The 24,704-nt window shown below is 46.3% G+C and overlaps 1 protein-coding gene across 1 annotated transcript in view; it reads left to right on the top strand.

Moving 5' to 3' along the window:
• The window catches only part of ITGB3 (integrin subunit beta 3), a 62,593-nt gene that overhangs the window by 32,705 nt on the left and 5,184 nt on the right, over positions 1 to 24,704 (top strand). Inside the window, exons 5-14 of the mRNA XM_043465615.1 lie at positions 420 to 582; positions 1,230 to 1,391; positions 3,703 to 3,798; positions 4,210 to 4,299; positions 5,009 to 5,143; positions 6,764 to 7,193; positions 13,567 to 13,789; positions 15,066 to 15,166; positions 17,452 to 17,571; positions 23,578 to 23,744. Coding sequence (XP_043321550.1) covers positions 420 to 582; positions 1,230 to 1,391; positions 3,703 to 3,798; positions 4,210 to 4,299; positions 5,009 to 5,143; positions 6,764 to 7,193; positions 13,567 to 13,789; positions 15,066 to 15,166; positions 17,452 to 17,571; positions 23,578 to 23,744 — 1,687 coding nt within the window. The remainder of the gene's footprint in view (positions 1 to 419; positions 583 to 1,229; positions 1,392 to 3,702; positions 3,799 to 4,209; positions 4,300 to 5,008; positions 5,144 to 6,763; positions 7,194 to 13,566; positions 13,790 to 15,065; positions 15,167 to 17,451; positions 17,572 to 23,577; positions 23,745 to 24,704) is intronic.

The following is a 24,704-nucleotide window of genomic DNA, read 5'->3' as shown; positions in this document are numbered from 1 at the left end:
GAGAAGCTTGCCTAGGGTTCCATGACTAGTAAGTCAAGGAACTGGGATTTGAATCAAGGCAGTCTGGTTCCACAGTTCACTCTCTTATCCTGTGAGCTAGGTGGAGGTTCTTTCAATGTGATGCCCAAGTAATTTGAAGGGTTTGGAGTCTAAACTCTCTGGATAATTCTAGCTGCATAGAACTGGACTGGGCATACCACTTTCCACATCTCTCTCCCTCTTTTCCCTCCCCACTTCCCAGGCAGTCTTTTCTCCACCCCTATCCCTGGCTACACCGCATGGCATGTGGGATCCCTTAGTTCCCTGACCAGGGATTGAACCTGCATTCCCTGTATTGGAAGCACTGGACTGCCAGGGAAGTCCCCCTCCCTGCAATCTTTTGTCAGATGTCTGTTTAAATCATCTCCTTCCCTCCCCAGTATGAAGGCTACCTGTTTGCCCATGTTTGGCTACAAACACGTGCTGACACTAACTGACCAGGTGACCCGCTTCAATGAGGAGGTGAAGAAGCAGAGTGTGTCACGGAACCGAGATGCCCCAGAGGGTGGTTTTGATGCCATCATGCAGGCTACCGTCTGTGATGTGAGTTTGGAGGATGTGGAGCGCCAGGTGTGGTTGGTGCAGATCAAAATGGGGAGGAAGTGGCTCAACGGTGGGGATTTCTGGGTGAAATACAAGACAGGAACTAAGCAGAGCTTTGTACAGTATGAGCCACATGTTGCTGCTGATAAACAACCTCTGTTTGTATTTGCTCCCTGGCTAGAACTGATATTTTTTTGAACCTTAGGGGACCCAGATACTTACTGGGGAGAGCATCTCCCCACCTTCTCTGGAAGTGTATCCGAGTCCAGGCTGGGTTCGCTTAACCTCAGCAAAGTGGGCAGATGTTCAGGCAAGATTTCTTCTAGCCCAGCCCAGCTCTGCAGATGCAGGTGGGTTTCTGGATAGGCCGTGTGATTCTCATTGAAGAAGTTCTATTTGGAGATGAAGTAGGTGTCTTTCAGCTGCTTAAACTAGTGAGCTCTGAGACTGTTTTTCTAAGAGAACAGAAACTGCTGAGTTGGAACACAACTCCACAAGCTCCAGCTTGTGTTCCAAGGACTGGGACTGAGGCCATTCTCCAGCCCATGTCTAGCCCTTCAGATTAGGAACTCCTTGGGTCTTTGTTTTGTACCAGTGCCATAGCTAAAGTTGCTGTCTTTCATCTTTTTTTTTTTTTTTTCAAACAGGAGAAGATTGGCTGGAGGAATGATGCCTCCCACTTGCTGGTGTTTACCACTGATGCCAAGACCCATATAGCGCTGGATGGAAGGCTGGCAGGCATCGTCCAGCCCAATGATGGGCAGTGTCATGTGGGCAGTGACAACCATTATTCTGCCTCCACCACCATGGTGAGATTCTTTTTTCCACTTATGGTTCCTATTCACTATGGCCAGGACTGCCCTAACTCAGGCAGAGTCTTTGTGTATGAAATGAAATATGGAGATGACAGGCCTTCCTTTGGGCAAGATTCAGGGCTCTTTGCAGCCTGTCTTCATCCAGAGTACAACCTGCACAACCATTAAAGGTGGTCCTGGCTGGGCTCAGTATTACTGATAACCCCACTGCCTCCAGCACCAGCCCGCAGCATCATGGCATCCAGAATGGACCTAGAGGATTTTTACATGTTCAGCTGGAAAGCAGGGCCATCCTGTAATTGTGTACAAATTAGCCCCCTCTTGGAGCATCATGCTGTCTGTGGTTATTGGAAGAAGACAGAGCAAAAAGAGACAGACTGGCCAACCATGGTGAGCCAGTCCTGGGAGGAAAGGATAAAGGGCTCAGAGTCATTTAGTTGGAATACAAGGGCTAAAGGATGGTTTAGCTGATATATGAGAAGACTTTTTAAAGTTAAAAACTAAAAAATTATTATTATTATTTTTTAATATGGAAAATCATTAAAGATATTTTATTTATTTATTTGGCTGCATTGGTTCTTAGTTGCAGCACTTAGATCTTTGATTTTCATTGCAGCATATGAACTCTTAGTTGCAGCATGTGGGATCTTAGTTGCCTGACCAGGGATTGAACCCAGGGCCCCTGCATGGAGAGCCTGGAGTCTTAGCCATTGAACCACCAGGGAAGTCCCAAGAAGACTTTTTTTAAAAATTATTTTTTTTTTGAGGTGACGTTGGTTTATAACATTATATGTTTCATGGTGTACATCAGTATCTTTCTACTTCTGCATACACTACACCATGCTCGCCACCCCAAATTTAGTTTCCACCTGTCACCATACAGTTGATCCTCTTTACCCATTTCATCCTCCTCTACCCCTTCCCCTCTGGTAACCACTACTCTGTATGAGAAGACTTCTTAGAAGTTATTTTCTATGTCCACAGAAGGTAAAACAAAGGAAAGGAGTTTACATGGAAACAGGAGAAATTGCAGTAAACCATAAAGAAAATGTACAGACCTGCAGAATACTGATACTCTAAGTATATAGGGGGAGATGTGAACTCTTCATTTCTTAAAGACAATATAGCCACTACTCCATCTAGGTGGCTTAAATGTACACCTGTGTAAAGGCAGGAACCTGAGTTTCATGATCTCATGAGCTCCCTGAAAGGTCTAGGATTCCAGAGACATGTTCATAATTTGTCAGCACTGCCTTTTTGGCTTGAGTTTTTGGTATCAGCCATATGCAGGTTGAGCACTACCAAGCAATGGGTGAGTCTATAATGACTGACATCTAGTCTCTGCAGGGCCTTGGGGTTTCCCCAGTATCTCAGTGGTAAAGAACTCACCTGCGATGCAGGAGACGCAGGAGACATGGGTTCGATCCCTGGATTGGGAAGATCCCTTGGAGGAGAGTATGGCAACCCTTTCCAGTATTCTTGCCTGGAGAATTCCATGGATGGAGGAGCCTGGCGGGTTACAGTCCATGGGGTAGAAAAGAATTAGACACAACTGGAAGTGACTGAACACATACATACTAGGCATGCCCTTACCGGGGTTGGAGAATGTTAACAAGACTATATAATGTCCTGCTCTTAAAGAGTTTTTGGTTTAGTCAAGAAGATATGGTACCAATAACAGAAGGTGCATGATTAATGCTAACTAGGTGAAACAGTTGATAAAGGCTTTAGGTATTCAAAAGAAGAAAGCTCATCGTGAACTGGGGTGGTCAAGAAACGCCTCCTGGAGAAGGTGAGACCTGAGCTGGATCCTAAGGAAGGAGGAGGATTAACAAAAAGAAGTCCACTTTAGGTGGGAGAAAGACAGGGGGCCAGATCAGTGGTGAGTGAAAAGGGGGGAGAGGTTGCATGATGACTGGAAAGGAAAGTTGAGATCACGTGGCAGAGCACTGTGAGTACCAAGCCAAGGCATTTGTCAGGAGCCACAAAACAGGAGTAAGCTTCAAAACGACGAGGCCTGGTAGTACCTGGTCCAGAAAGCTGCTCCTTGGTGTGGATGCTTCAAATCTAAGTAGGAAGAAAGAGATGTTTAGTTTTGATACTACAAGCCTGTATCTCTTCATCTATCCCAAGTTCACACCTGAGTTTGTCTTTGCCTCTCATTGTCATGGGGTGAAAAAGTTAAAGCCCCACCACTGTCTGGGCCATCGCCCAAATCAACCAAGTCCTAAGGTTTAGAACCCAGGGATGTATGTGAATAGACTTCTTACTTCTTAACTAATCTCCACATTCTCCCTTTTTACAGGATTATCCCTCCTTGGGGCTGATGACTGAGAAGCTATCCCAGAAAAACATCAATTTGATTTTTGCAGTGACTGAAAGTGTAGTCAATCTTTACCAGGTGACTATACCTTCGGGGCTTCCTGGAGTGGGAGTGGGCTCTGTGATGGGTGGACCTATCTCAGGGAACCAACCCAGACTACCTTTGGCCATGGTCCCCAATCAGGAAAGACCTGGGAGCTAATGATTACTTTTGGTGAACTTCTCTCATCCAAACTTGAACCTAGCAGGATGGGTATGTTGATGTTTGCAGTGGTGGAGGGGAGTAATTTGGTGGGAAGAAGGGTGTGAGAGGTTCTCTGTAATTTTTCTCAGGGCTGAAAAACTGCTAGATATATTCCTGGCAGTGATAAGTAAAATATCCCATCCCTCCCTCAGTTTTCGTTTCAAGACCCTCCATCTGTTTGGGGAAGGCTTTTGGAGACCACCACCTTTATCAGTCGTCCCTAGACACCTTTGTCTTCTTTTCTAGAACTATAGTGAGCTCATCCCAGGGACCACAGTGGGGGTTCTGTCTACTGATTCCAGCAATGTTCTCCAGCTCATTGTGGATGCTTATGGGGTAAGTGTCTTACACTGGGAATGGACCTGCTAAGAGTCCATTGCACTTGGCATTACCTGGGAGGCCTCAGATTTGGGAGTCCTGGCAGCTAGTCCACCATGCAGCCTTGACTGCCTTCTTCTTGTTCTTCCAGAGGCTAGGTGATAGGCAGCCCTGGGAGGAATGCAGCCTTCTGCAACGGAAATGGCTCAAGAGGGGATGGAGGGAGCCATAGGAACAACAGGGGAACTGCTTAGAGAAGGTGAAATGGAAAGAGACAATGGGGATGATGTTAAGGAGCAGGGCCCTGAAACTGGGAGTGGGTTCAGGCTGAGGGAGAGCTGGGCTCCAACAACAGAGGAAAGAGGGAGCTGAATTATGGGGAATGTGAGGCTGATGAAAAATTAGGTAGAAAGTGGTACTACCTAAGGTGACCAGTATCAACACTCCTTTCTTGCAAGTCCGTGAGGCCTGCAGGAGGGCACAGCTGGTTTAGATTTTACCCAGACTCACCTAGACACAAGTGGAGAAAGAGCGAAAGCAGGTCTTGGGCTGGAAGGTTAGCCGGATACAGGCTCCTAGGGATGCTGTGGCAGCTGAGGTGGACCTCAGCATTTAGCAGGGCAGGTGGGTCCAGGACCACCTGGTGGTTTTTGCTTGGGATGTAATTGGCCCCTACTTATGTCCTCTCAGCCCATTTTCTTACCTTCTTTTGCCCTTTCTTGCTCAGAAAATCCGCTCTAAAGTAGAGCTGGAAGTGCGTGACCTCCCTGAGGAGCTGTCCTTATCCTTCAACGCCACATGTCTCAACAACGAAGTCATCCCAGGGCTGAAGTCTTGTGTCGGACTCAAGATTGGAGACACGGTGAGGTGGGCTGGACAGGGGCAGCGCGCGGCTCTCACCTTGGTCTGTGCCCTGGAACCTCTGTGGGCACCCACCCCTTCCCTGTACTTTCTTCGTGAACGTCCTACAAGTCAGATGTAACGGAGCTGCCAGCCTTTGCCTCCGAGGCTTCTTTTTTTTTTTCAGTGGGTTTTGTCATACATTGGCCTCCAAGGCTTCTGTTGCCTAAACTTTCTCCGTTAAGTAACTTCCCCATCAGGATTTTTAAAAACTTGCATTTGGTGACTGTTTATGCAGCGTCGATTGCAAATGATAATATTTCTTGCCTTCAGCCCTTTACTAGTTTCCACCCTCCTCTAAGGTAATGACTTTCTTTGCTTCGCAACGTAAAATGGAAATGTCATCTGTAAATATTTATTGAGCCCTGACTTCATGCCAGGCATTGTCCTAGCTGCTGAAGATTTGGCAGCAAACGGAATAGGTGAAAATACCCACCATTATGGAATTTCAGAATGCAAATGTTCATTTTGCCTCCTTAGTCCCTCTGCGGCTTTCCTTCCCCTAGTGGTTGGTTCTCCTCAGCTTCTGCGTTAGGGGAGAGGGATGGTGAAAGGGGTGGGAAGAAAAGAGGGGCTTATCTATAGTTGTATCATCCATGTCTGTATCATTTAATGTCTATATGTCCATCTGCATCCATCTATCCCTCTTTCTGTCTATATTATAGGCACATGTGCACATACCCTAGTGAGAAATATTGGCATGAAACATGTTTGATTGCACAAGTGATGAAATGTTATATGGAAATTGAACAGGGCCCTCCCTGGTGGTCTAGTGGTTATCACTCTGTGCTTCCAATGCAGGGTGCATGGTTTCGATCCCTGGTTGGGGAATTAAGATCTTGTATGCTGCAAGGCGGGACCAAAATAAATAAATAAATAAACAAACAAATAAATAAAAATAAAGACATTGAACAGTAGACCTTGAGCCTGTGTTGGCCACTATGTGACACTGTATGGGTTAGGGTTAGGGTTACCATTGTTGTTTAGTCGCTGTCATGTCTGATTCTTTTGTGACCCCATTGACTGTAGCCTGCCAGACTCCTCTGTCCATGAGCTTTTCCAGGCAAGAATACTGAAGTGGGTTGCCATTTCCTTCTCCAGGAGATCTTCTCCACTCAGGGATTGAACCCATGTCTCTTGCATCTCCTGTATTGGCAGGCAGATTCTTTACCACTGAGCCACCTGGGAAGCCCCATGGTTACCATACAATGCCACAAAATAGTGCTTTGTGTACCTTGATATTATGTAATCAGCTAGCTTAGTTGGCCAAGACAGAGTGTTTATAAGATCATAGGTTCTGCTCTGCTTGAACTGGTTTATTTACCTTTTTAAAAAAAGCTATCTCGTGATTATAAGTCATGTCTACACCCAGCCAGCAGGTCACAATGGCACAACTGTCCCCAGGCTCTTGCTTTGGCTTTGCAGACCCTGGTAGTGACAAAGCTGAGGAACTTTGGCTTGCAGGGGACAGGACACCCAGTTTGAGTATTCCTGGGCAGGGCAGGGAACAGCTTCTTTCCCTCCAGGGCTGGAGTGTCAACAGCGTCCCCTGTGTCTGAACACGATCTTACCTTCCATCCAGGTGAGCTTCAGCATTGAGGCCAAAGTGCGTGGCTGCCCCCAGAAGAAGGAGAAGTCCTTCACCATCAAGCCTGTGGGCTTCAAAGACAGCCTCACCGTGCAGGTCACTTTCGACTGTGACTGTGCCTGCCAGGCCGAGGCTGAGCCTCATAGCCCCCGCTGCAACAATGGCAATGGGACCTTTGAGTGTGGGGTGTGCCGCTGTGGGCCTGGCTGGTTGGGGTCCCAGTGCGAGTGCTCGGAAGAGGACTACCGCCCCTCGCAGCAGGACGAGTGCAGCCCCCGGGAGGGCCAGCCCATCTGCAGCCAGCGGGGCGAGTGTCTCTGTGGCCAGTGCGTCTGCCACAGCAGTGACTTTGGCAAGATCACGGGCAAGTACTGCGAGTGTGACGACTTCTCCTGTGTCCGCTACAAGGGGGAGATGTGCTCAGGTGAGTGGGATTGCACATGCCTTCCATCCTGGTATCCACACACACTCACGCATCTGCAGCCTCTGGAAACGGATGCAGGCTAGGGCTTGAGGTGGGCACAGGGTGGCTCGGGGGCAGAGGGAGCCGATGGTGTTCCACTCCAAGGGCAGGAAACAGAAGCGAGGTTCTCTTTCATTCCCCTCAGCTCCCTCTGTCCTTTATCAAGGGACACAAGGAAGGAAATGAGTGTCTGCTTTCAGGGGGCTTCTCTCTTAAAAGAGGGTGGGAAAGAGTGGGGAAAATCAAAAGTGAGGATACTTTTTTTCTTTTCTCTCATCTGCCCTTCAGCTCACATTTTAAGTCACTGGTTTCTAACCTTTTTGAGGATATGATTCAACCCCTTTTTTACATTAAAAAAGTTTTTTTTTTTTTTTTTTTCTGGCCACATCATGAGGTATCTTAGTTTAGTTCTTTGACTAGGGGTTGAAACTTGCCCACCTCCCCTACATTGGAAGGGTGGAGTCTTAACCACTTGGACCACCAGGAAAGTCCTCCAACTCTTTTTTTGCTTTAAAAAAACCCAAAACCACTGACTAATGATAATTAAAATTTTAGTATACATAGATTTGGAAACTACATGATGTCAGAATATGTAGTGAAGTTAGTAATTATTTAACATGAATTTATTTTTTCATCACACAACATGTGGAAAACAAGTAGTGTCTTTGCAAGATATTGGAGCACATTTAATGAGCCAGTACACTTAGGAGAGTGACTGAAAAATAGTAAGCTCTTATTAAGTGTTGGTACTATTTTATTATCACTGTTGGTATATTATTACTTTTTGTACTCTAGATCTCTACAGTCCAAAATGGTGGCTATTTTAAATGAATCAAGTTTAATTAAAGCTTAAGTACAGAGTTTAAATCAAATTAAATTAAAAAAATTAGTTTCTGTGTTCCTCAGGGGCCATGTGTGGCTAGTTGCCACCCTATTGCACAGCACAGATATTTTCTGGGGTGCTGTCACAGACAGTCCCAGACGGCAGGCTGGGGATTATGAGTTTGAATCCTCCTACCTGCAGGATACTGAATTGTTGTCTACCTCATGACAAAATTCAGTAAAATCCTGAGGCCCATGATAATCTCAAGCTGGTTTCTCCCTACCCCAAAGTCCACTCCTGGGGTACTTCCCCAGCTAGAAGAAGTCCAAGTAAGTTAACATAATTCTTATCTGCAGACATACTGACAACACTCCCAGAGGCAGTTAGGCAGTCTGAGTTGTTCCTGAGCACTAGGGATGCATTTTTGCTGGGCTGTAGTCACTGCGGCTTAATCCCCATTGTGAGAGATAGACTGAAGATATCTGCAATTTGGTTGGGACCAGTTTGCAGTTGTATTGTGTGGCCAATCGAACAGAGATTATCATTGGCTTCTGGGGTGATCAAACCTATGACCCAGATTGGCTTCACTTGCACTGGGGTTCTAACTAGTGGAGCTAATCTGGGTAGATTAGCTAATCTGGGTAGGTGTTCACTTTAACATTGGCCTTTAGGAAAGCTTGAGGAGAAAGGTAAATGTGTGTCATTCTAAAGCATACCCAAGAAATATAAAAATGGCTTCTATCTATTACCTACAACATTGTTTACTGAAGTCAACAAAATTTGAGAGACTGGAGAAAAATGACATCAGAGAAAAGAAATACTGTTCCTAGAATGTTAAAATCTTCAATTTGCTGTAATATGTTATAGCATTTGAGACAGATCAAATTAAATATCTTCTTATAACAAAAAATTGATATCAGAGAGATTAGGGGAAAGAGAGATCAGATATGCACGGACACACAGAGACACCCAGCAATTTGAATTCAGGAGTGAGGCAGGAGTTTCAGTTCCTTCTCATAGCGGTCCCCAACATCCGGGATCCAAGGCCTGATAATCTGAGGTGGAGCTGATGGATTAACAACAGAAATAAAGGGCAGAGTAAATGGAATGCTCTTGAATCATCCCCAAACCATCCCCCCAAACCCCAGTCCATGGAAAAACTGTCTTCTGTGAAACCCATCCCTGGTGCCAAAAAGGTTGGGGACTGCTGCCTTCTAATATTTAATAGTATTTGTGTCATATTCAGGGCTTCCCTGGTGGCTCAGACAGTAAAGAATCTACCTGCAAGGCCGGAGACCTGGGTTCGATCCCTGGGTTGAGAAGATCCCTTGGAGGAGGGTATGGTAACCCACTCCAGTATTCTTGCCTGGAGAATCCCATGGACAGAGAAGCCTAGCGGGCTCCAGACCATGGGGTTGCAAAGAGTTGGACACGACTGGGTGACTAAGTACAAACACACATGTCATATTCCAGGCACCAAAGGGAATGGTTAAATTTGACGTGGGAGACACATGAGGAGAAGGTTGGGTCTGAGGGAAAGAAAGTTCCCCCCAGGAGAGGCTTACACATGGACCACGATGGCACCAGGGTGGGAGGGAGGCCCGCTGCTACTCTATGGGCTGACTGTTCCTGGTCTGATGTGGGGCGTGTGGGAGGGATCCCAGGCAGGGTGTGTTTCCTTTGGCCGCCCGCCCCACTGAAGCCACAGAACAAAGGCCCCGGGTCAGCAGCCCTGATTCCTGCCTCCCAGCCGCGCAGGAACAGCTCAGTGAGCTCCAGCCCGTCACATGAGGGAAGCCCAGGCAGCCACTGTAGCTCTGAGGCCTCCCTCTCTCTTCCTGCCAGGGTGTTGGGTGCCCGCCGGCCTCAGGTCTGGACCCTCTGGTGCCGTCATCACATCCTCCAGGGACACGTGCTCGCTGAACACCTGCCCTGTGCCAGGCCCTCGGTCCGTATGGGTGCACAGGGGTCATGAGTGGTTCCTAACCTGGCAGGGCTTGTAGCCCAGCTCATCGTTGTCCCTCCCTGCCCAGAGCTGCCGGCCTGGTCTCTTCTTTGCTCAAGCAGGGGCTCGGGAGCGCAATGACTCGGCCATGGTCCCAGCTCCTGGCTGTCTCTGTCCCCTCCTCCCTGCTGGAGGCATGGTCTTTGTGGTTTCATGGTATCAGCACCCCTCAAACGTCAGGGCGTGCATCCTTGTCCTCAAGGGACTCTTCCCCTGTCACATCAAGGTTTTTTTCCAAAAACTGTCCTCAAGCAGGATACATTATTGTTATATAATCCTAAAGAATGTAGAGGGAAAAAAAGTTTGTCCTTTTCTCCTCCTTGAGAATCCCAGATCCCTGTCTCCCTGGGGACCCCCGGACTTCTTATCAACCTGCCTAGGAATTGACTCTCACGTGAATGCTGGTCAGGCACCCGTGTGAGCCAGGTTCTGTGCTGTGTGCCATAGTGTTGTGGGATAGAGAGGCATGAATAAGGGACTTCCTTGGTGGTTCAGTTGTTAAGACTCCAAACTCCCAATGCAGGGCGGCCCAGGTTCGATCCCTGGTCAGGGAACTAGATCTTGCATGCCACAACTAAGAGTCTTCATGCCACAACTATGACCTGGCACAGCCAAAAAAAGAAAAAGAGAGAGAGAAGCATGAATAATACAGTTTTGTCATAAACTTACCCACGGAGAATTCACAGCACAAGGCAGAACCTGCCAGATCCCGGAAGGGAAGTGTCCTCAGTGAGTGTTATAGAGAGACTCACTGTGGACAGGGGACCCCTGGGGGGCTTCATGGAGGAAATGGGAAGTCAGAGGAAGGGCTGGCCCATAGAGGAGGGCAGCGGAGTGATGTGTCAGCCCAGAAGGTCAATCTGTATGCGGGGAGTGACTGCCTGACCTCTGACCTGAGACCCCTGCTCCTCCCTTTCCTTCCCCTCCCCCACGCCTCCTGGGCCACCTTCTTCTCTACCTCCCTCCTCTTTCTCACATTTTTGCTTCATTTGCCACCCTCCTCCCCCGACTTTCCTGTGAACCCCTTTTGCTGGAGGGATGCCAGTCCTGTGACATTACTGCACTGTGGTTTCCTTTTAAAGCTTGACCCTGCTGGAGCCTTGCAGTCAGCCTGCTGGCGCTGGCCTGCCACTATCCACTCCCAACCTCACTCCCGGGCTGGCCTGCGGGCCGTCTTCTCAAAGATTACTTTGTTTAGCCTCACAAAGGAAACACTATGAGACAAGGGTTTCTGAGGAGACTGAGGCTTCTGAGTGCTGCCAGGCCTCTGTGGTGTCCGCTTTTCCTTATCCAGGAGGCATGGTCAAAAGCTGGGTGTAGAGGACACTGTGGGGGTCCCACTCGGCTGGCCCACCCATCCCCCCGCCGCTGGTAGGGCTGCTGAGAATACCTCACAATTGTACCTTCTCTGGAGAATTATTTTCAGCTCACAAGAGCTGGATGGCCCTCAGACCTTGGCCGATGACTGGTGGACAAGGGCTTACACAAGGCCGGTCCCTTTGCCTCAAGGTTGCTGTGGTGCCGGTCATGCCCATCAGCCTGCCATGGGGTCAGGCTGAGGGGAGTTGTCAGGCTGAGACTACATTCCTGCCAGCTTTTTTTTTTTTTTTGATGTGGACCATTTTTAAAATCTTTATTGACTTTGTTACAATATGGTTTTTTGGCCACGGGGCATGTGGGATCTTAGCTCCCCAACCAGGGATTGAACCCGCTCTCCCTGCGTTGGAAGGCGATATCTTAACCGCTGGACCACCAGGGAAGTCTCCCTGCCAGCATTTGACTCCTGACCTGTCCTGCTTCCCTCCTTCCCTTCTGCATCCCCAAGAAGTTGCTGGGACAAGAATGCTCACCACAAGTCATACTAATAGGGAACCCAATCTCAAAATGCAGTCTATCTTCTTTCTTCCTCCTTCTACCAGCCCAGTATCTCTACTCTCTAGATCAGGGGTCCCCGATCTTCGGGATCTAAGGCCTGATGATCTCAGGTGGAGCTGCTGTAATAATGTTAGAAATAAAGTACAGAATAAATGTACCAGGCTTGGATCATCACAAAACCATCCTTCTACCCCAGCCTGTGGAAAAATTGTCTTCCACGAAAACATGATGTCTTCCACTTTTGACCATGGTGCCAAAAAGACTGGGGACAGCTGCTCTAGATGTATCAGGTTGGCGAAAGTTCATTTGGGTTTTTACCATAAGATGATATGGAAAAACCCCAACGAACTTTTTGACCAACCCAATATTTGGCAGCTGGGGTCATTGAGGTTATGTTTCCCATCCTTCTTGGGAAACAGACACACATAGTGAAGGTGTGTCTGAGCCTTGAATGCCAGTGTGGTTCCTAGAGGATTATGCTGGTATCACTCATCCTTTAGTGGGTGATACCATCCAGAGGGACCTATAGTGGCTAAGAGATATTAATCAGACCCACTGGATCACTGGGTAGCCAGCTCATTGCTATTTGAGCCTGGCTGTGTACCATCCTCTCCTCCACCATCCTGGAGCCCATCTGCTCACACAATGGCTTGATTTTCAGATCAATTCATGTTATTTCCCCCTTGCTCCCTGCCTTTCCTCTGATTAACAATCAGATTTTTATTATTCATCCACTTCTTCCTGATTCAGAGTCCTGGAGAATGAGTCACCTTTCTGCAGGATTTAGGAGCCAAGTTTTAAAGCCTTGGTAAATGATTATTAGGGGAATATAGTGTTGAGAGTTAATGCCTGCATTTAAGCAATCTAACCCCTACCCTTACCCCATCTCTCTCTCCTGTTCCTATATTCAGGTAGGGAAGCAAATAAGTCTTTCCTAGTAAGGCTGGCAGCTCTTTGCAAACTATGGTAACCCAACGAAGGGCATATGTTGGTGAAGATTTGTGTGTATTTTCTATGAATTTAACTAGAGGAGATAAGATCTATGATAGTAGGTATCTTGCCTGTCTTGTTCACCATTGAGTCCCCAGTGCTCAAGATGTGGTATGAGCTCAGTAAATATTTGTTGAATGAATAAATAAGAAATTGCATTAGTTGTACACCTACTGTGTGTAAGATTTTATACTAATCACTATTGATGGAAAAATAAATATAATATGTGCTCCCCCATCAGGGAGCTCACCATCCAGAAAGAAAAGATAAGCAAGCAAATGGGTTGAACATCAGGGTTGAAATAAAGGTATCTATAAATACTGAGAGAGTACATGGGCAGACAGTTGATTTGGCCTGGGGAGGTCAGAAAAAAGTTTCAGAGAGGAAGGAACATTTGAATTGGGCTTTAAAGGATGAGTAGGAGTTCGGTAGTGGTCTCAGGATGAAAGGGCATCTAAGCAGAGGGAACAGCAGGCAGAGAAGCGTGAGGCTATGAGAACAGGGTAGAAGATGGTGAATAGCTCAGTGTGGAGGTGGAAGTGTGGTGATGTGAAGAGGGTGATGAGAGGTAAAGCCCCGGATACCGTCCTGGAGTGGGGGCCTCACTGACCGGTCGGCCCCCTTGGGCTGTGTGTTTTCAGGCCATGGCCAGTGCAGCTGCGGGGACTGCCTATGTGACTCCGACTGGACCGGCTACTACTGCAACTGTACCACGCGCACGGACACCTGCATGTCCAGCAACGGGTTGCTGTGCAGCGGGCGGGGCAAGTGTGAGTGCGGCAGCTGTGTCTGCATCCAGCCCGGCTCCTACGGGGACACCTGTGAGAAGTGTCCCACCTGCCCCGATGCCTGCACCTTTAAGAAGTGAGTGGGCAAGACGTGAGCTGGAGAGAGTTGGGTGTCTGGGATGGGGGAGAGGGTCCCCCACACTGTGCAGGTTCTGTCTCTCACTCACCAGAGCTTTAGAGAGAGGGGAGTCTGTTCCAGCAAATGGCTAGCTTTCACCTTTCCATTGAACACTTAAGGGAAAGTTGGAGATAGAGCCAAGGGTTAAGGGAACCGAGTGGTACCAGCTGGACTGCAGTTGGAGAAACCTCTCTTTTAGGCAGGATCCTGAATCCCTGAGTTGGGAGGAAGGCTAAATCAGGTGACTCCTGGGGAATGTTCCAGTGCTGAGGTTCTGATTTTGTGAAGGAGGTGGGGCCGGGATTATGAAGGCTACTGTGTGAAACAGGAGATGTTCACCACTATAAACATCATTCGTCTGGGGGCAGAGGAAGCCCCCCTCAACCCCAGTCCATGGCCCCACTGTTTCTCTTACTGCTTTAGCCGGGCTGGACTCATGGGTATGCAGCCTGCGTATTGGTACAGCACCCTGTACTTAGAAGGGCCTCACATTTTGTTTAATGCCCTGCTACCACTGTTTTGAAATTCTTCCTAATTTTAAAAAAAAATTATTTATTTATTTATGGCCGCACTGGGTCTTCATTGCTGCGCAAGGACTTTCTCTACTTGTGGTGAGCGGGGGCCACTGCTTAGTTGTGGCATGCGGGCTTTTCATTGCGGTGTCTTCTCTTGTTGCGGAGCACAGGCTCTAGGGAGCACAGGCTTCAGCAGTCGCAGCAGGCAGGCTCAGTAGTTGTGCAAGGACTTAGCTGCCTTGTGTTATGTGGGATCCTCCCGGGACCAAGGATCGAACCTGTGTCCCCTGCATTGTCAGCAGACTCCCAACCACTGGACCACCAGGGAAGCCCCCTACTAATTTTTGAATAAGGGACTGACATTTTTGTTGTGTACCAGGCCCCGGAATTATGAGACCGATTCTGACTTTAGGGCTCCCAGAAGTGGCATAGGGTTCACCCTCCTGTCACAGTCTTGGATGGGACATAAAGAAGTTTAATAAAGTTCCTGGAGGCCTCTGCCTACCTAGCCTTAGCTATCCGTTAGGAGGGCAGTCCCACCCCTGAACTCCAGATGTGACTTTCTGGGTCCCCCAAGGTTGTCTTACAAATGTTTTTATTTTTGTGTCTATTTTCTGGGGGAGGGGCAGCTTTCTGGGTATATGGCAGGCAGAGCCAGACTGTAGCACACTTAGGGTTCTTCCTTCCCTGCCTTCACCCCTGTGTCCCCTCTCTTTTAGGGAGTGTGTGGAATGTAAGAAGTTTAACCGGGGAACCCTCAACGAGGAAAATACCTGCAACCGTTATTGTCGTGATGAGATTGAGCCTGTGAAGGAACTTAGTAAGTTCAGCAAGCCATAGAGTTATGCACACCCACGTTCTAGAGTTTTCCAGTTTAACCCCAGAAACTTTCCAACTCTCCTCTGTAAAATGGAAGAGTAATTCCTACCTCAAAGGTATACTGTGTAGGCCTGATACGCAGTAGGTCCTTCCTAAAAGCTAGCTTCCCTGAGAGCCTTTCTGCATCTCTGCAAATGTGTTCAGCAGTCTCCTCAGCTTTTACTTCCTAGAGCCCATGGGCTCAGCAAAATCCTGCAAAGAACTTTTAAAGTATGTATAAATCTGGCAAACCTAGCTTTACTACCCCAAGGAAAGAAAGATGATGTACTCCATTTTACAGATGAAGAAACTGAGGCACAGAGTGAAGAAGTAGTTGCCCATGATAACCTTAGTTTAGTAGGACAGTAAGCATTTACTAAGGGGTTTCCAGGTGGCTCAGTGGTAAAGAATCTGCCTGCCAATGCAGGAGATGCAAGAGACATGGATTCGAGTCCTGGGTTGGGAAGATCCTCTGGAATAGGAAATGGCAACTCACTCCAGTATTCTTGCCTGGAAAATTCCATGGACAGAGGAGCCCGGTGGGCTACAGTCCACGGGGCCGCAAAGAGTGGGACATGACTGAACGAATGAACACACAAGTTTACCTCAGAATGTTAAGCAAGGTCCAGCATACAGCTCTGCAGATATAGAGAGAAACCTTCACCTTTATGGATTTGGAGCCAAAATTATTAGCCTGAAGTCCTTTTGGCTCCTGGGAGCCCCTCCTGGCATAAGACAGAAATACAGTGAGGAACAAAACTCTTGCCTGCAGTTATTCTGGTTGGTACTTCATCTTGACTTAAAAGGAGTTGCTCTTTGCTGCTGTCACATATCTGATGTAGTTATCTAGGTCAGTTAGACGTTGGGTGATGCTGAGAGATAGCGATCTCACATGAAGGAAGGAAAGATATGTTCAGTGAGAGCCACAGGAAGACACAGCTAGCCAGCCAGCTTCAGGGTGGGGGTGCTTTGGGAAAGAGTCAGATCTCTGGATCCTTTGGCTAATGTCTGACGTGGGTCTGGACTAATAGTGATTTGGGAATTGAGTTTGAAGAGGCCGTTTTTCCTCTGGAGGAGACCAGGCTTGCTATGATTAGCTTAGATGGAAGAGGCTGCTGATAGGAGGGATTTTTATCATCTAGACTAGATGAGTATCACAAGTTAGTTGATAAGTACCCCCATCTTCCACCATGATAATCATAAAAATAAATGCTTCTTTGTATGGAGTTTTATAACTTATACAAATGACAAAAGTATCTTTTTGTGAACATTATCTTATTCTTCTCCCAATAACCTAGTAAAGTAGAACTTAGTACTATCATTAATTTCATTTTTGAGGATAAGAAAATTGAGTCTCAAGAAAGTTGTCACTTTCACAAAGCAAATTAGTGGTGAGTTAAGGTTGGAACTAAATCCTGAAATCCTTACTCTTTGCATTGCTCTGTAATACCACTGGTTTACTGAAGGCTCTGTAGGATGCGCTTTGAGACTCATGTCCTAGTCCTGCTCCATCACTTATTTGCTGTCTGACCTTGGTACATTTGCTTAATCTCATCATGTGTCAGATTTATCCATCTGGTAAAGCTGGTGGAGGGCATCGCACAGTTGGTGGAGGGTAACCCTTAGTATCACAGTCAGAATAACAGGTTTTAGAATTGGAAGGGATGAAGCCAACAAGACATGATGAGAGTCAGAGAAAAAGAGATGGCTCTGTGGAGGAACACTGGATAGGAAGCAGAAATAGAAGAAATGTAAGAGTTGAGCAAGCAAACTATTGGGAATCATTGAGCAAACAGAGAAAGGAAAGAGAGGAAAGGGAACACCCACTGTGTGTTAGGTGGTTTATGCTGTTTGATTCTCAACCATCCTTGTGAGTGAAGGTATCTTTTCTGCTATAGAAGAAGAAAGAGATTCGATGAGGTCAGATAACTTACCCAAGATCACACAGCTGGGAGATGATAGAGCCAGGCTTTGAATCAGACTGTAATACTGTTATGTCATATCCCTTCCAGAGGAAGGAATAAGAACCCAAAAGTACTTTGTGAGGGACAGAGTACGAATACAGCAGTGAGAGTCATCTAGAAGCAATTGCCAGGCACGACAGCCATCTCCAAGCATATTGCCTAATGTCAGACATAGGGTTTCCTGTCACATGCTTTCCCAGAAGTCTTAAGACTGGATTTGGGGTGGCTCCATCTTTCAGGGACTGACCTGTTTTTCATTCTCCCATCTTTCCTCCTCTCCCAGAGGACACTGGCAAGGATGCTGTGAATTGTACCTACAAGAATGAGGATGACTGTGTCGTCAGATTCCAGTACTATGAAGACTCCAGTGGAAAGTCCATTTTGTATGTGGTAGAAGAGCCAGGTGAGTGAACCCCGAGGGTCCCGACCCTTCCCCGAGGGAGAGTGAGACCATATTAGACAGCCAGTTCCATCCATCACTCCTCTTAAACAGAACATCCAGGTGAAACCTGATCTTACAAGTGATAGATCAGGGCTTGTCATCTGAGTGTGGGGTATATAAATACAGACATTAGCAAGAAAATGACCTGCTAATTGAGGCGATAGAAGAATAAGAAGGTGGGTAAGGAGAGGAAGAGGGTAGGTGTGGAGCTCAAGGAACAGATGATAGCCTGGTATTTTTTGAGGTGACGTTGTAAGGAAGAGGTAAGGAATTTAAATTCTAGCACTTTTCAGCACAAGGCATCTGCTCTACTAAGAGTTAAGTGGTTGCCAGGAACAAGCTGCTTGCTGCTTCAGAGGAAGGCCTGAGGTTTGAGGTCTTCACCTTACCAGTTACCATGTGATGTGGTGAAGGATGTGAGGCTGCCTCCAACACTGAAAAGTTAATGCTTGCTCTCAGGACCCTCTGGAGGCAGGAGAGCCCATTGTGTCATACACCCACCACAGGTTTGTCACCATCCAGCGCAGTATATTTGCTTGTTTCTCCTTATTTTCTTTATCTCCTTTCTCTCCCTTAAACAACAGATGAAGGTATGAATCATAAGACTTTTTTTTTCACCACACCACTCAGCATGTGGGATCTTAATTCCCTGACCAGGGATCGAACTTTTGTCCCCTGTGTTGGAAGGCGGAGTCTTAACCACTGGACTGCTGGAGAAGTCCCAATCATTAGACAGTATTTTTGAGTACTTATACATCAGGCGTGGGCTAGGTGCTGGAGATGTAATAGTAAATAAGGCAGGTGTGGTATTCACAGGCATGTAAAGCAGTCATGACGCTGCAGGGGCATAAGGCCTATGGTATAGTGGGGATGGGGGATGGGAGGGGTGGGCCAGAACTTTCTGGAATGAAGGAAAAATCTCTGAAGGCAGAGGCTAAATCAGTTGGTCACTTGACATTCTTCACAGCTGTAGGAGTGTCTTCAAATCATTCTTTAGACCAGGGGCCAGCAAACTTTTTCTGTAAAGGGCCAGATGTTAAATATTTTAGGGTTTGTGGACCAGATGGTGTCTGCGGTGACTACTCAACTCTGACACATAGCAAGAAAGCTGCCGTAGACTATATGCAAATGAAGGCATCTGACTGTGTTTACCAAAACAGGTGGCCAGCCGCATTTGGCTCACTGGGCTGTTGTTTGCTGGTCCCTGCTTGAGGGCAGTGGTTCTTGAACTTTAGTATGTTCCCTTGTTAAAAAATCCAGAGTTCTGAACCCTGTCTTACTTCTACAAGCCAATGCCTCTCTGTTCCTTGTTAGTGCTCCTGGTAATTGTGACATATTCCCTGATGTTTTAGACATACCACTTCCCAGATGAGCCATCTCAGACCTCCTCCAGCATCCATTCTGATGATTAGATTTGGTACACATCTTTGATTTTCAGAGGAGCTGTGCTTCCACCGCCCCCCACCCCCCGCCCCTGGTTGTTTTTTGGTGTAGACCATTTTGAAAGTTTTTATTGAATTTGCTACAATATTACTTCAGTTTTATGTTTTGTTTTTTTAGCTACAAGGCATGTGGGATCTTGGCTCCCCGACCAGGCATCGAACTCGCACCCGTTGCATTGGGTCACTGTGCTTCCCTTTAGACCGGCTAAGTTCTTCTATTACTTCTTTAGGGAATTCCCTGGTGGTCCAGTGGTTAAAACTCTGTGCTTCCATTGCCAGGGGCCCAGGTACGGTGCCTGGTTGGGGGACTAAGATCCCACAAACCTCAGTCAAAGAAAAAAATTGCTTCTTTAATCTCCTGTCTTCTTCAGGTGACTATATGTTCCTTGAACATAGGAATTGTGTCTGTCTTATCTATTGTTATAATATCTCTATACCTGGCTCAGTTATTTACAGAGAAGATACTTCATACACAGTTTTTGAATGAATGCATAGGATGGATTATGCCCAGGAGACAGGCAGACTCATATACATCTTAATATCTGTTGGGAGAATTTTGGCTGCTTAAAGACAGGAGTGGTTGAAAGTGGGAAAAGGGCTGCATCTATGTCACTGGGGGTGTTTTCCTCCCCGTGGGTAGAGGAGAGCATGGGGTCCCCATTTGTGATATTGTTTATCAGTCTCTCCAGGGCTCTCATCCTTTATAAGGGAGAAGAAAGGTAAAGAAAACTATCACCTTAGTTTTATTTTGTGACTCAAAGGAACACTGACATGGGGAAGTGGAGAGGAAAGAGTCTGGGTATGTACTGGGTTGGCCAAAAAATTCATTCAGGATTTCCCATAGGATGGGATGGAAAAATCCGAATGAACTTCTTGGCCAACCCATTACGTCTGGGGACACAGATGTAGGTTAGTTTCAGTACGACTTCCTCATACTTTCTCATGCACCTGTGTTAACGTGTTAAATGGATTTTCCACACCCACCTTATTTGTACTTTTGTCCCTTCTCATCTCAAACGTGCAGTGTCCTCTTGCTTTGGGGTTTAACATTACCTCATCTCTTTGCTGTAACAATCTGGCTGGTGCTCCTGCTGTAGCACTCACAAAAATCATTTGACCTGGTATTCTGAGACTGAAATCTATTGCCTGGAGTCCTGGGAAACAAAGATGATGATAACTGGGATGCTGACACATCACTAGTTATCAGAGTGGAGGTAACTTTTTAGGCTTACTGCCAGTGTAGCCCTTCCTCCACATCAGGAGATAGGTCCCCAGACTTACATTTCTTACCTTGTTGCCTTGAATTCCAAGTTCTGCCTTTCCTCTCACCGTGGCTTCCAATCATTTTCAGGGGCTCTGGCTTTGAGTGAAAGGTAACATCTGGGGCCCTCAGTCTCGGAGGAGATTATTCTCATTTGCTTCCCTAACTCTTGCCCTTGCAGATGTTCTCTCTGAAGGGCTGAGCCACTATGGGGCAGTGAAGAGGGCACCACTAAAGAGTTGGACATTAGCCAAGTGGTCAGGGAATGAGCTCCTTTGAGCTGGGCCCTTATCACTTCCAGATAGGGTTGTCTGATAAAAATACAGTATGTCTGCCTTTGGACATTTACGTTGTTTCCATGTCCTGGCTATTGAAAATAGTGCTGCAGTGGGCATTGGGGTACATGTGTCCTTTTGAATTACAGTTTTCTCAGGGAGAAGATATGGTACATATGTACAATGGAATATTAATCAGCCACAGAAAGGAATGAAACTGGGTCACTTGGAGAGATACGGATGGACCTAGAGTCTGTCATACAGAGTGAAGTAAGTCAGAAAGAGAAAAACAAATATTGTATATGAACACATATATGTAGAATCTAGAAAAGTGGTACGGATGAACCTATTTCCAGGACAAGAATAGAGACACAGACATAGAGAATGTGGACATGAGAGGGGAGGGGAGGGCGAGACGAATTGGGAGACTAGGATTGACATATTAGTATATACACTACCAGGCGTAAAACAGATAGCTAGTAGGAAGCTGCTATATAGCACAGGGAGCTCAGCTCGGTGCTCTGCGATGACCTAGAGGGGTGAGCTGTGGGTTGGGTGGAAGGGACGGCCAAGAGGGAGGGGATATATGTGTACATATAGTTGATTTCACTTCACTGTGCAGCAGAAACTAACACAACATTACATTGTAAAGTGATTATACTTCAATAAAAAATACAATATGCAAGATGTGGTACATACTTCAAAAGTTATTTGTTATTTATCTGCAATTCTAATGTAACTGGGCTTCCTGTACTTTTGCTTGTCAATTCTGCTAACCATCCCCAGTCGTCCCTGGTCATCATCCATCATGGGTCATCATCACTGTGGCTGGGAAGGCACTTCAGAGACCACCTGGTCTGGTATCTGTTTCCAGGAAATCTGCCGTCCGCCCCTTTTAGGACAGATGGTTAACAGGTTTACTTTTCCCCCTGAAGATCTGGCTTTCTACCTGTCCTGGCCATACTGACATGTAAAATTGAGGCGATTCCACTTTGAGGTTTGAGGGTCAGCCCTACCTCAGTCTTCCAGAGAATTCATAACTGCTTTTCCCAGAAGAACTGGGATGGACCCTTCATCCCTGGGAACTCAGACATTGGGATCTCATAGCCTCTTTCCAGACATTCCTTTAATTATAGACAGGTTGTAATTTGGTGGGATAGGAAATAACCAGCTTGGGTTGTGGTAGTGGTTGTTTTTGGGTCATGTGTGGTAAGCATAGTGTGTATGTTTAGAGAAGAAGGTGGGAGACAGTGTGGAAAGTAGGTGTGACATCTCTTTAGACCCATCAATACTCAGATATACAAACACCTAATTATATAACACCTGAGAAGTTACTGGAGTGAGGTCACTCATCAGACGTCTGTGGTTTATGGGAAATGGAGCTGTTCAGAGCATACTCAACTTGGCCCTCAGAGGGCTGACGTCGTACCTCTGTTTATGTTGGTTGTTGACTGGGGTTGAACAGGAAGTTGGTTCTCAACAGGGTGAGAATTTTAGATGACTAAATATTTTGGGAAGAAACCCAAAATATTGTCTTGGTTGGCAGACCTCCTAGTTTCAAAGTATGTTAAGGAGGTCATTAGGTTCCCAGCCCTCGGGGGTTGTAAATATCTGAACTAGGGTAACTAACTCAAATACCCAGCTCAAACTCAAAGAGGAGCTGGGTAAATAAATTAGGGAAAACAGCCTCAGATAACAGGGATACCAGTAATAACAGTAGCTGATATTTATTGAGCTCTGACTCTGTGCCAGGCACTGTTCTGAGTTCCTTAAATATATTTAACTTAATTATTCCTTTTTTAAGATTAAAAAAATTTTTGTTTTATTTATTTATTTTGGTTGCACTGGGAGGGTCTTCATTGCTGTGCATGGGCTTTCTCCAGTTGCGGCGAGTGGGGGCTACTCTCCAGTTGCAGTGTCTGGGCTTCTCGTTGTGGTGACTTCTTGCTGAGCACAAGCTCTGGGCGTGCAGGCTCAGTAGTTGTGGTGAATGCACTTTTTAGTTGCCCACAGCATGTGGAATCTTCCTGGACTTGGGATTGAGCTTATGTTGCCTGCATTGGCAAGTGTATTCTTATTCACTGTACCACCAGAGAAGTCCTTAATTATTCCTTAACTATTTCTCATAATACATTTTTAAAATCAGAGCTATTACTGTTAGAGATGGAGAAACGGAAAACAGATACCCAGAAAGGTGAAGTCATTTATCAAAGGTCACATAGCCAGGATTTACTCCCAGGCAGTGTGGCTCCAGAGTCCACAGGGGCACAGACTCAGTGACAAGTCACACTTCGCCTCTGTTTAGTGCAGAAAAGAAAGAGTGGTGAGGAGTCTGGAAAACTAAAAAAAGTGTGTTCTGACTAAAATGGGCAGCTACTCCTCAGCCCTAGCTGTTTGAAACCCTGTAAAAGTGTAAGTTCAGTGTTTCTAGATCTTTTGACTCTTTTTTTTTTTTCCTGAAGAGAAGAGGAATCTGAAATTTTAGGGGGGAGAATCTCCTGGATTAATGTTGCCAGCAAAATCAAACATTTTCTTTATTTGGCAGCTCCAGGTCTTCGTTGCAACCTGTGGGATCTTTAGTTGTGGCTTGTGAACTCCTACTTAGAGCATGTGGGATCTAGTTCCCTGGTTGGGAATCGAATCTAGGCTCCTGCATTGGGAACTTGGAGCCTTAATCATCATTGAACCACCAGGAAACTCCCCAAATGGAATTTTTAATGAATATTTGTGTGAACTCTCACCAAGTAGGCTAGACTCTGCTTGTGGATGACCAGCTAATGACCTTTGATTTAAACGACTCAGGACAGATGATTACTGCTCTAAGGATTTTACCCTGCTCCTTTTAAAAATAGGCTTATTTTGTAAGTTCTGTTTCCTTTGGAAAATGCTCCAGTACTATATTCCTTTGTCGAGAAGATCTTATTTGTAACCAATTCAAATGATTCCTACTTCATTCCCAACCACTCTGCTCTGCGCTCTCTCCTGACAGAGTGTCCCAAGGGCCCTGACATCCTGGTGGTCTTGCTGTCCGTGATGGGGGCCATTCTGCTCATCGGCCTTGCGACTCTGCTCATCTGGAAGCTTCTCATCACCATCCATGACCGGAAGGAGTTTGCTAAATTTGAAGAAGAGAGAGCCAGAGCCAAATGGGACACTGTAAGAGGCCGGGCTGGGCGTTTTCTTAAGTTGTTGGTTCAAGAGTCTGAAGTGGAAGTAGCAGATGCTTATTTAGGGCAGGCCAGGCTCAGCCAGCACCAGAGTTTCCCAGTTAGCCTTTTCCTGGAAGTTGGGAGATGGACTAACTGTCCTAATGTCATTACGTTTCCTGGAAACCATCTGGTTCTTTCTCTATGACATCAGTGAGCACCACCTGAGCACAGATAGGGTTTAGCTCTGCCCTGGAAGCAGGGTAAAGGAAACTTACTCTCCAAGTGAGAAAGGCAAGACAGACTTGAGAATCCTACACTGAGGACATATAGTAATCCACTATATACTGATGAAGTCCAAAGCATTAAACATAAACAGAAACAAATGATAACAGCTAACATTTACTGAAGATTTACCATGTACCAGGAACTGTCGTAAATGCTTTTTATGTATTAACTTATTTCCTTCCTGTAACAGCCCTATGTGATAGATAACATTATTATCCCCATTTTATAGATAAAGAAACTGAATATAGAGAAATTTAGCAGCTTCCTTGATTATGGGAGGGAACTAGGTTATGATAGGAATTACTTTTTGTATCAACCTCTTAAAAGAATGCTCCCTGCAGTTTACCCTGATTGAATTTAATCAAACAAGCTTTTAATTGAGAAACTTCTATATACTTAAGCTTACCCTCCTTTGGCTCATGTTCCACATTTTAACTTTTTCCTGGGCTTCCAAGTGAATGACTTCACTGAATATCCGAGGTTAGATTGAAAGTTTGTTCCCATCTGATGGTGACCTCAGGCCTTTGAACTCAAGGATTCTAAGAAGCTGAGATGTTTCTGTTCAGACAGTGTAGAAATCCTGACCCTCTGAGGCACATGAGAATGTGTTGTGTTTCTTGAGGCTACCTACCACTAAGGACTATTAGACCTAATGGGATTTGTCACTTTGTTTTGGAAAATA

The sequence above is a fragment of the Cervus canadensis genome, chromosome 1, assembly GCF_019320065.1.
Source record: "Cervus canadensis isolate Bull #8, Minnesota chromosome 1, ASM1932006v1, whole genome shotgun sequence".
Taxonomy (NCBI): Eukaryota; Metazoa; Chordata; class Mammalia; order Artiodactyla; family Cervidae; genus Cervus; species Cervus canadensis.
This window is presented reverse-complemented; position numbering and strand designations above follow the sequence as displayed.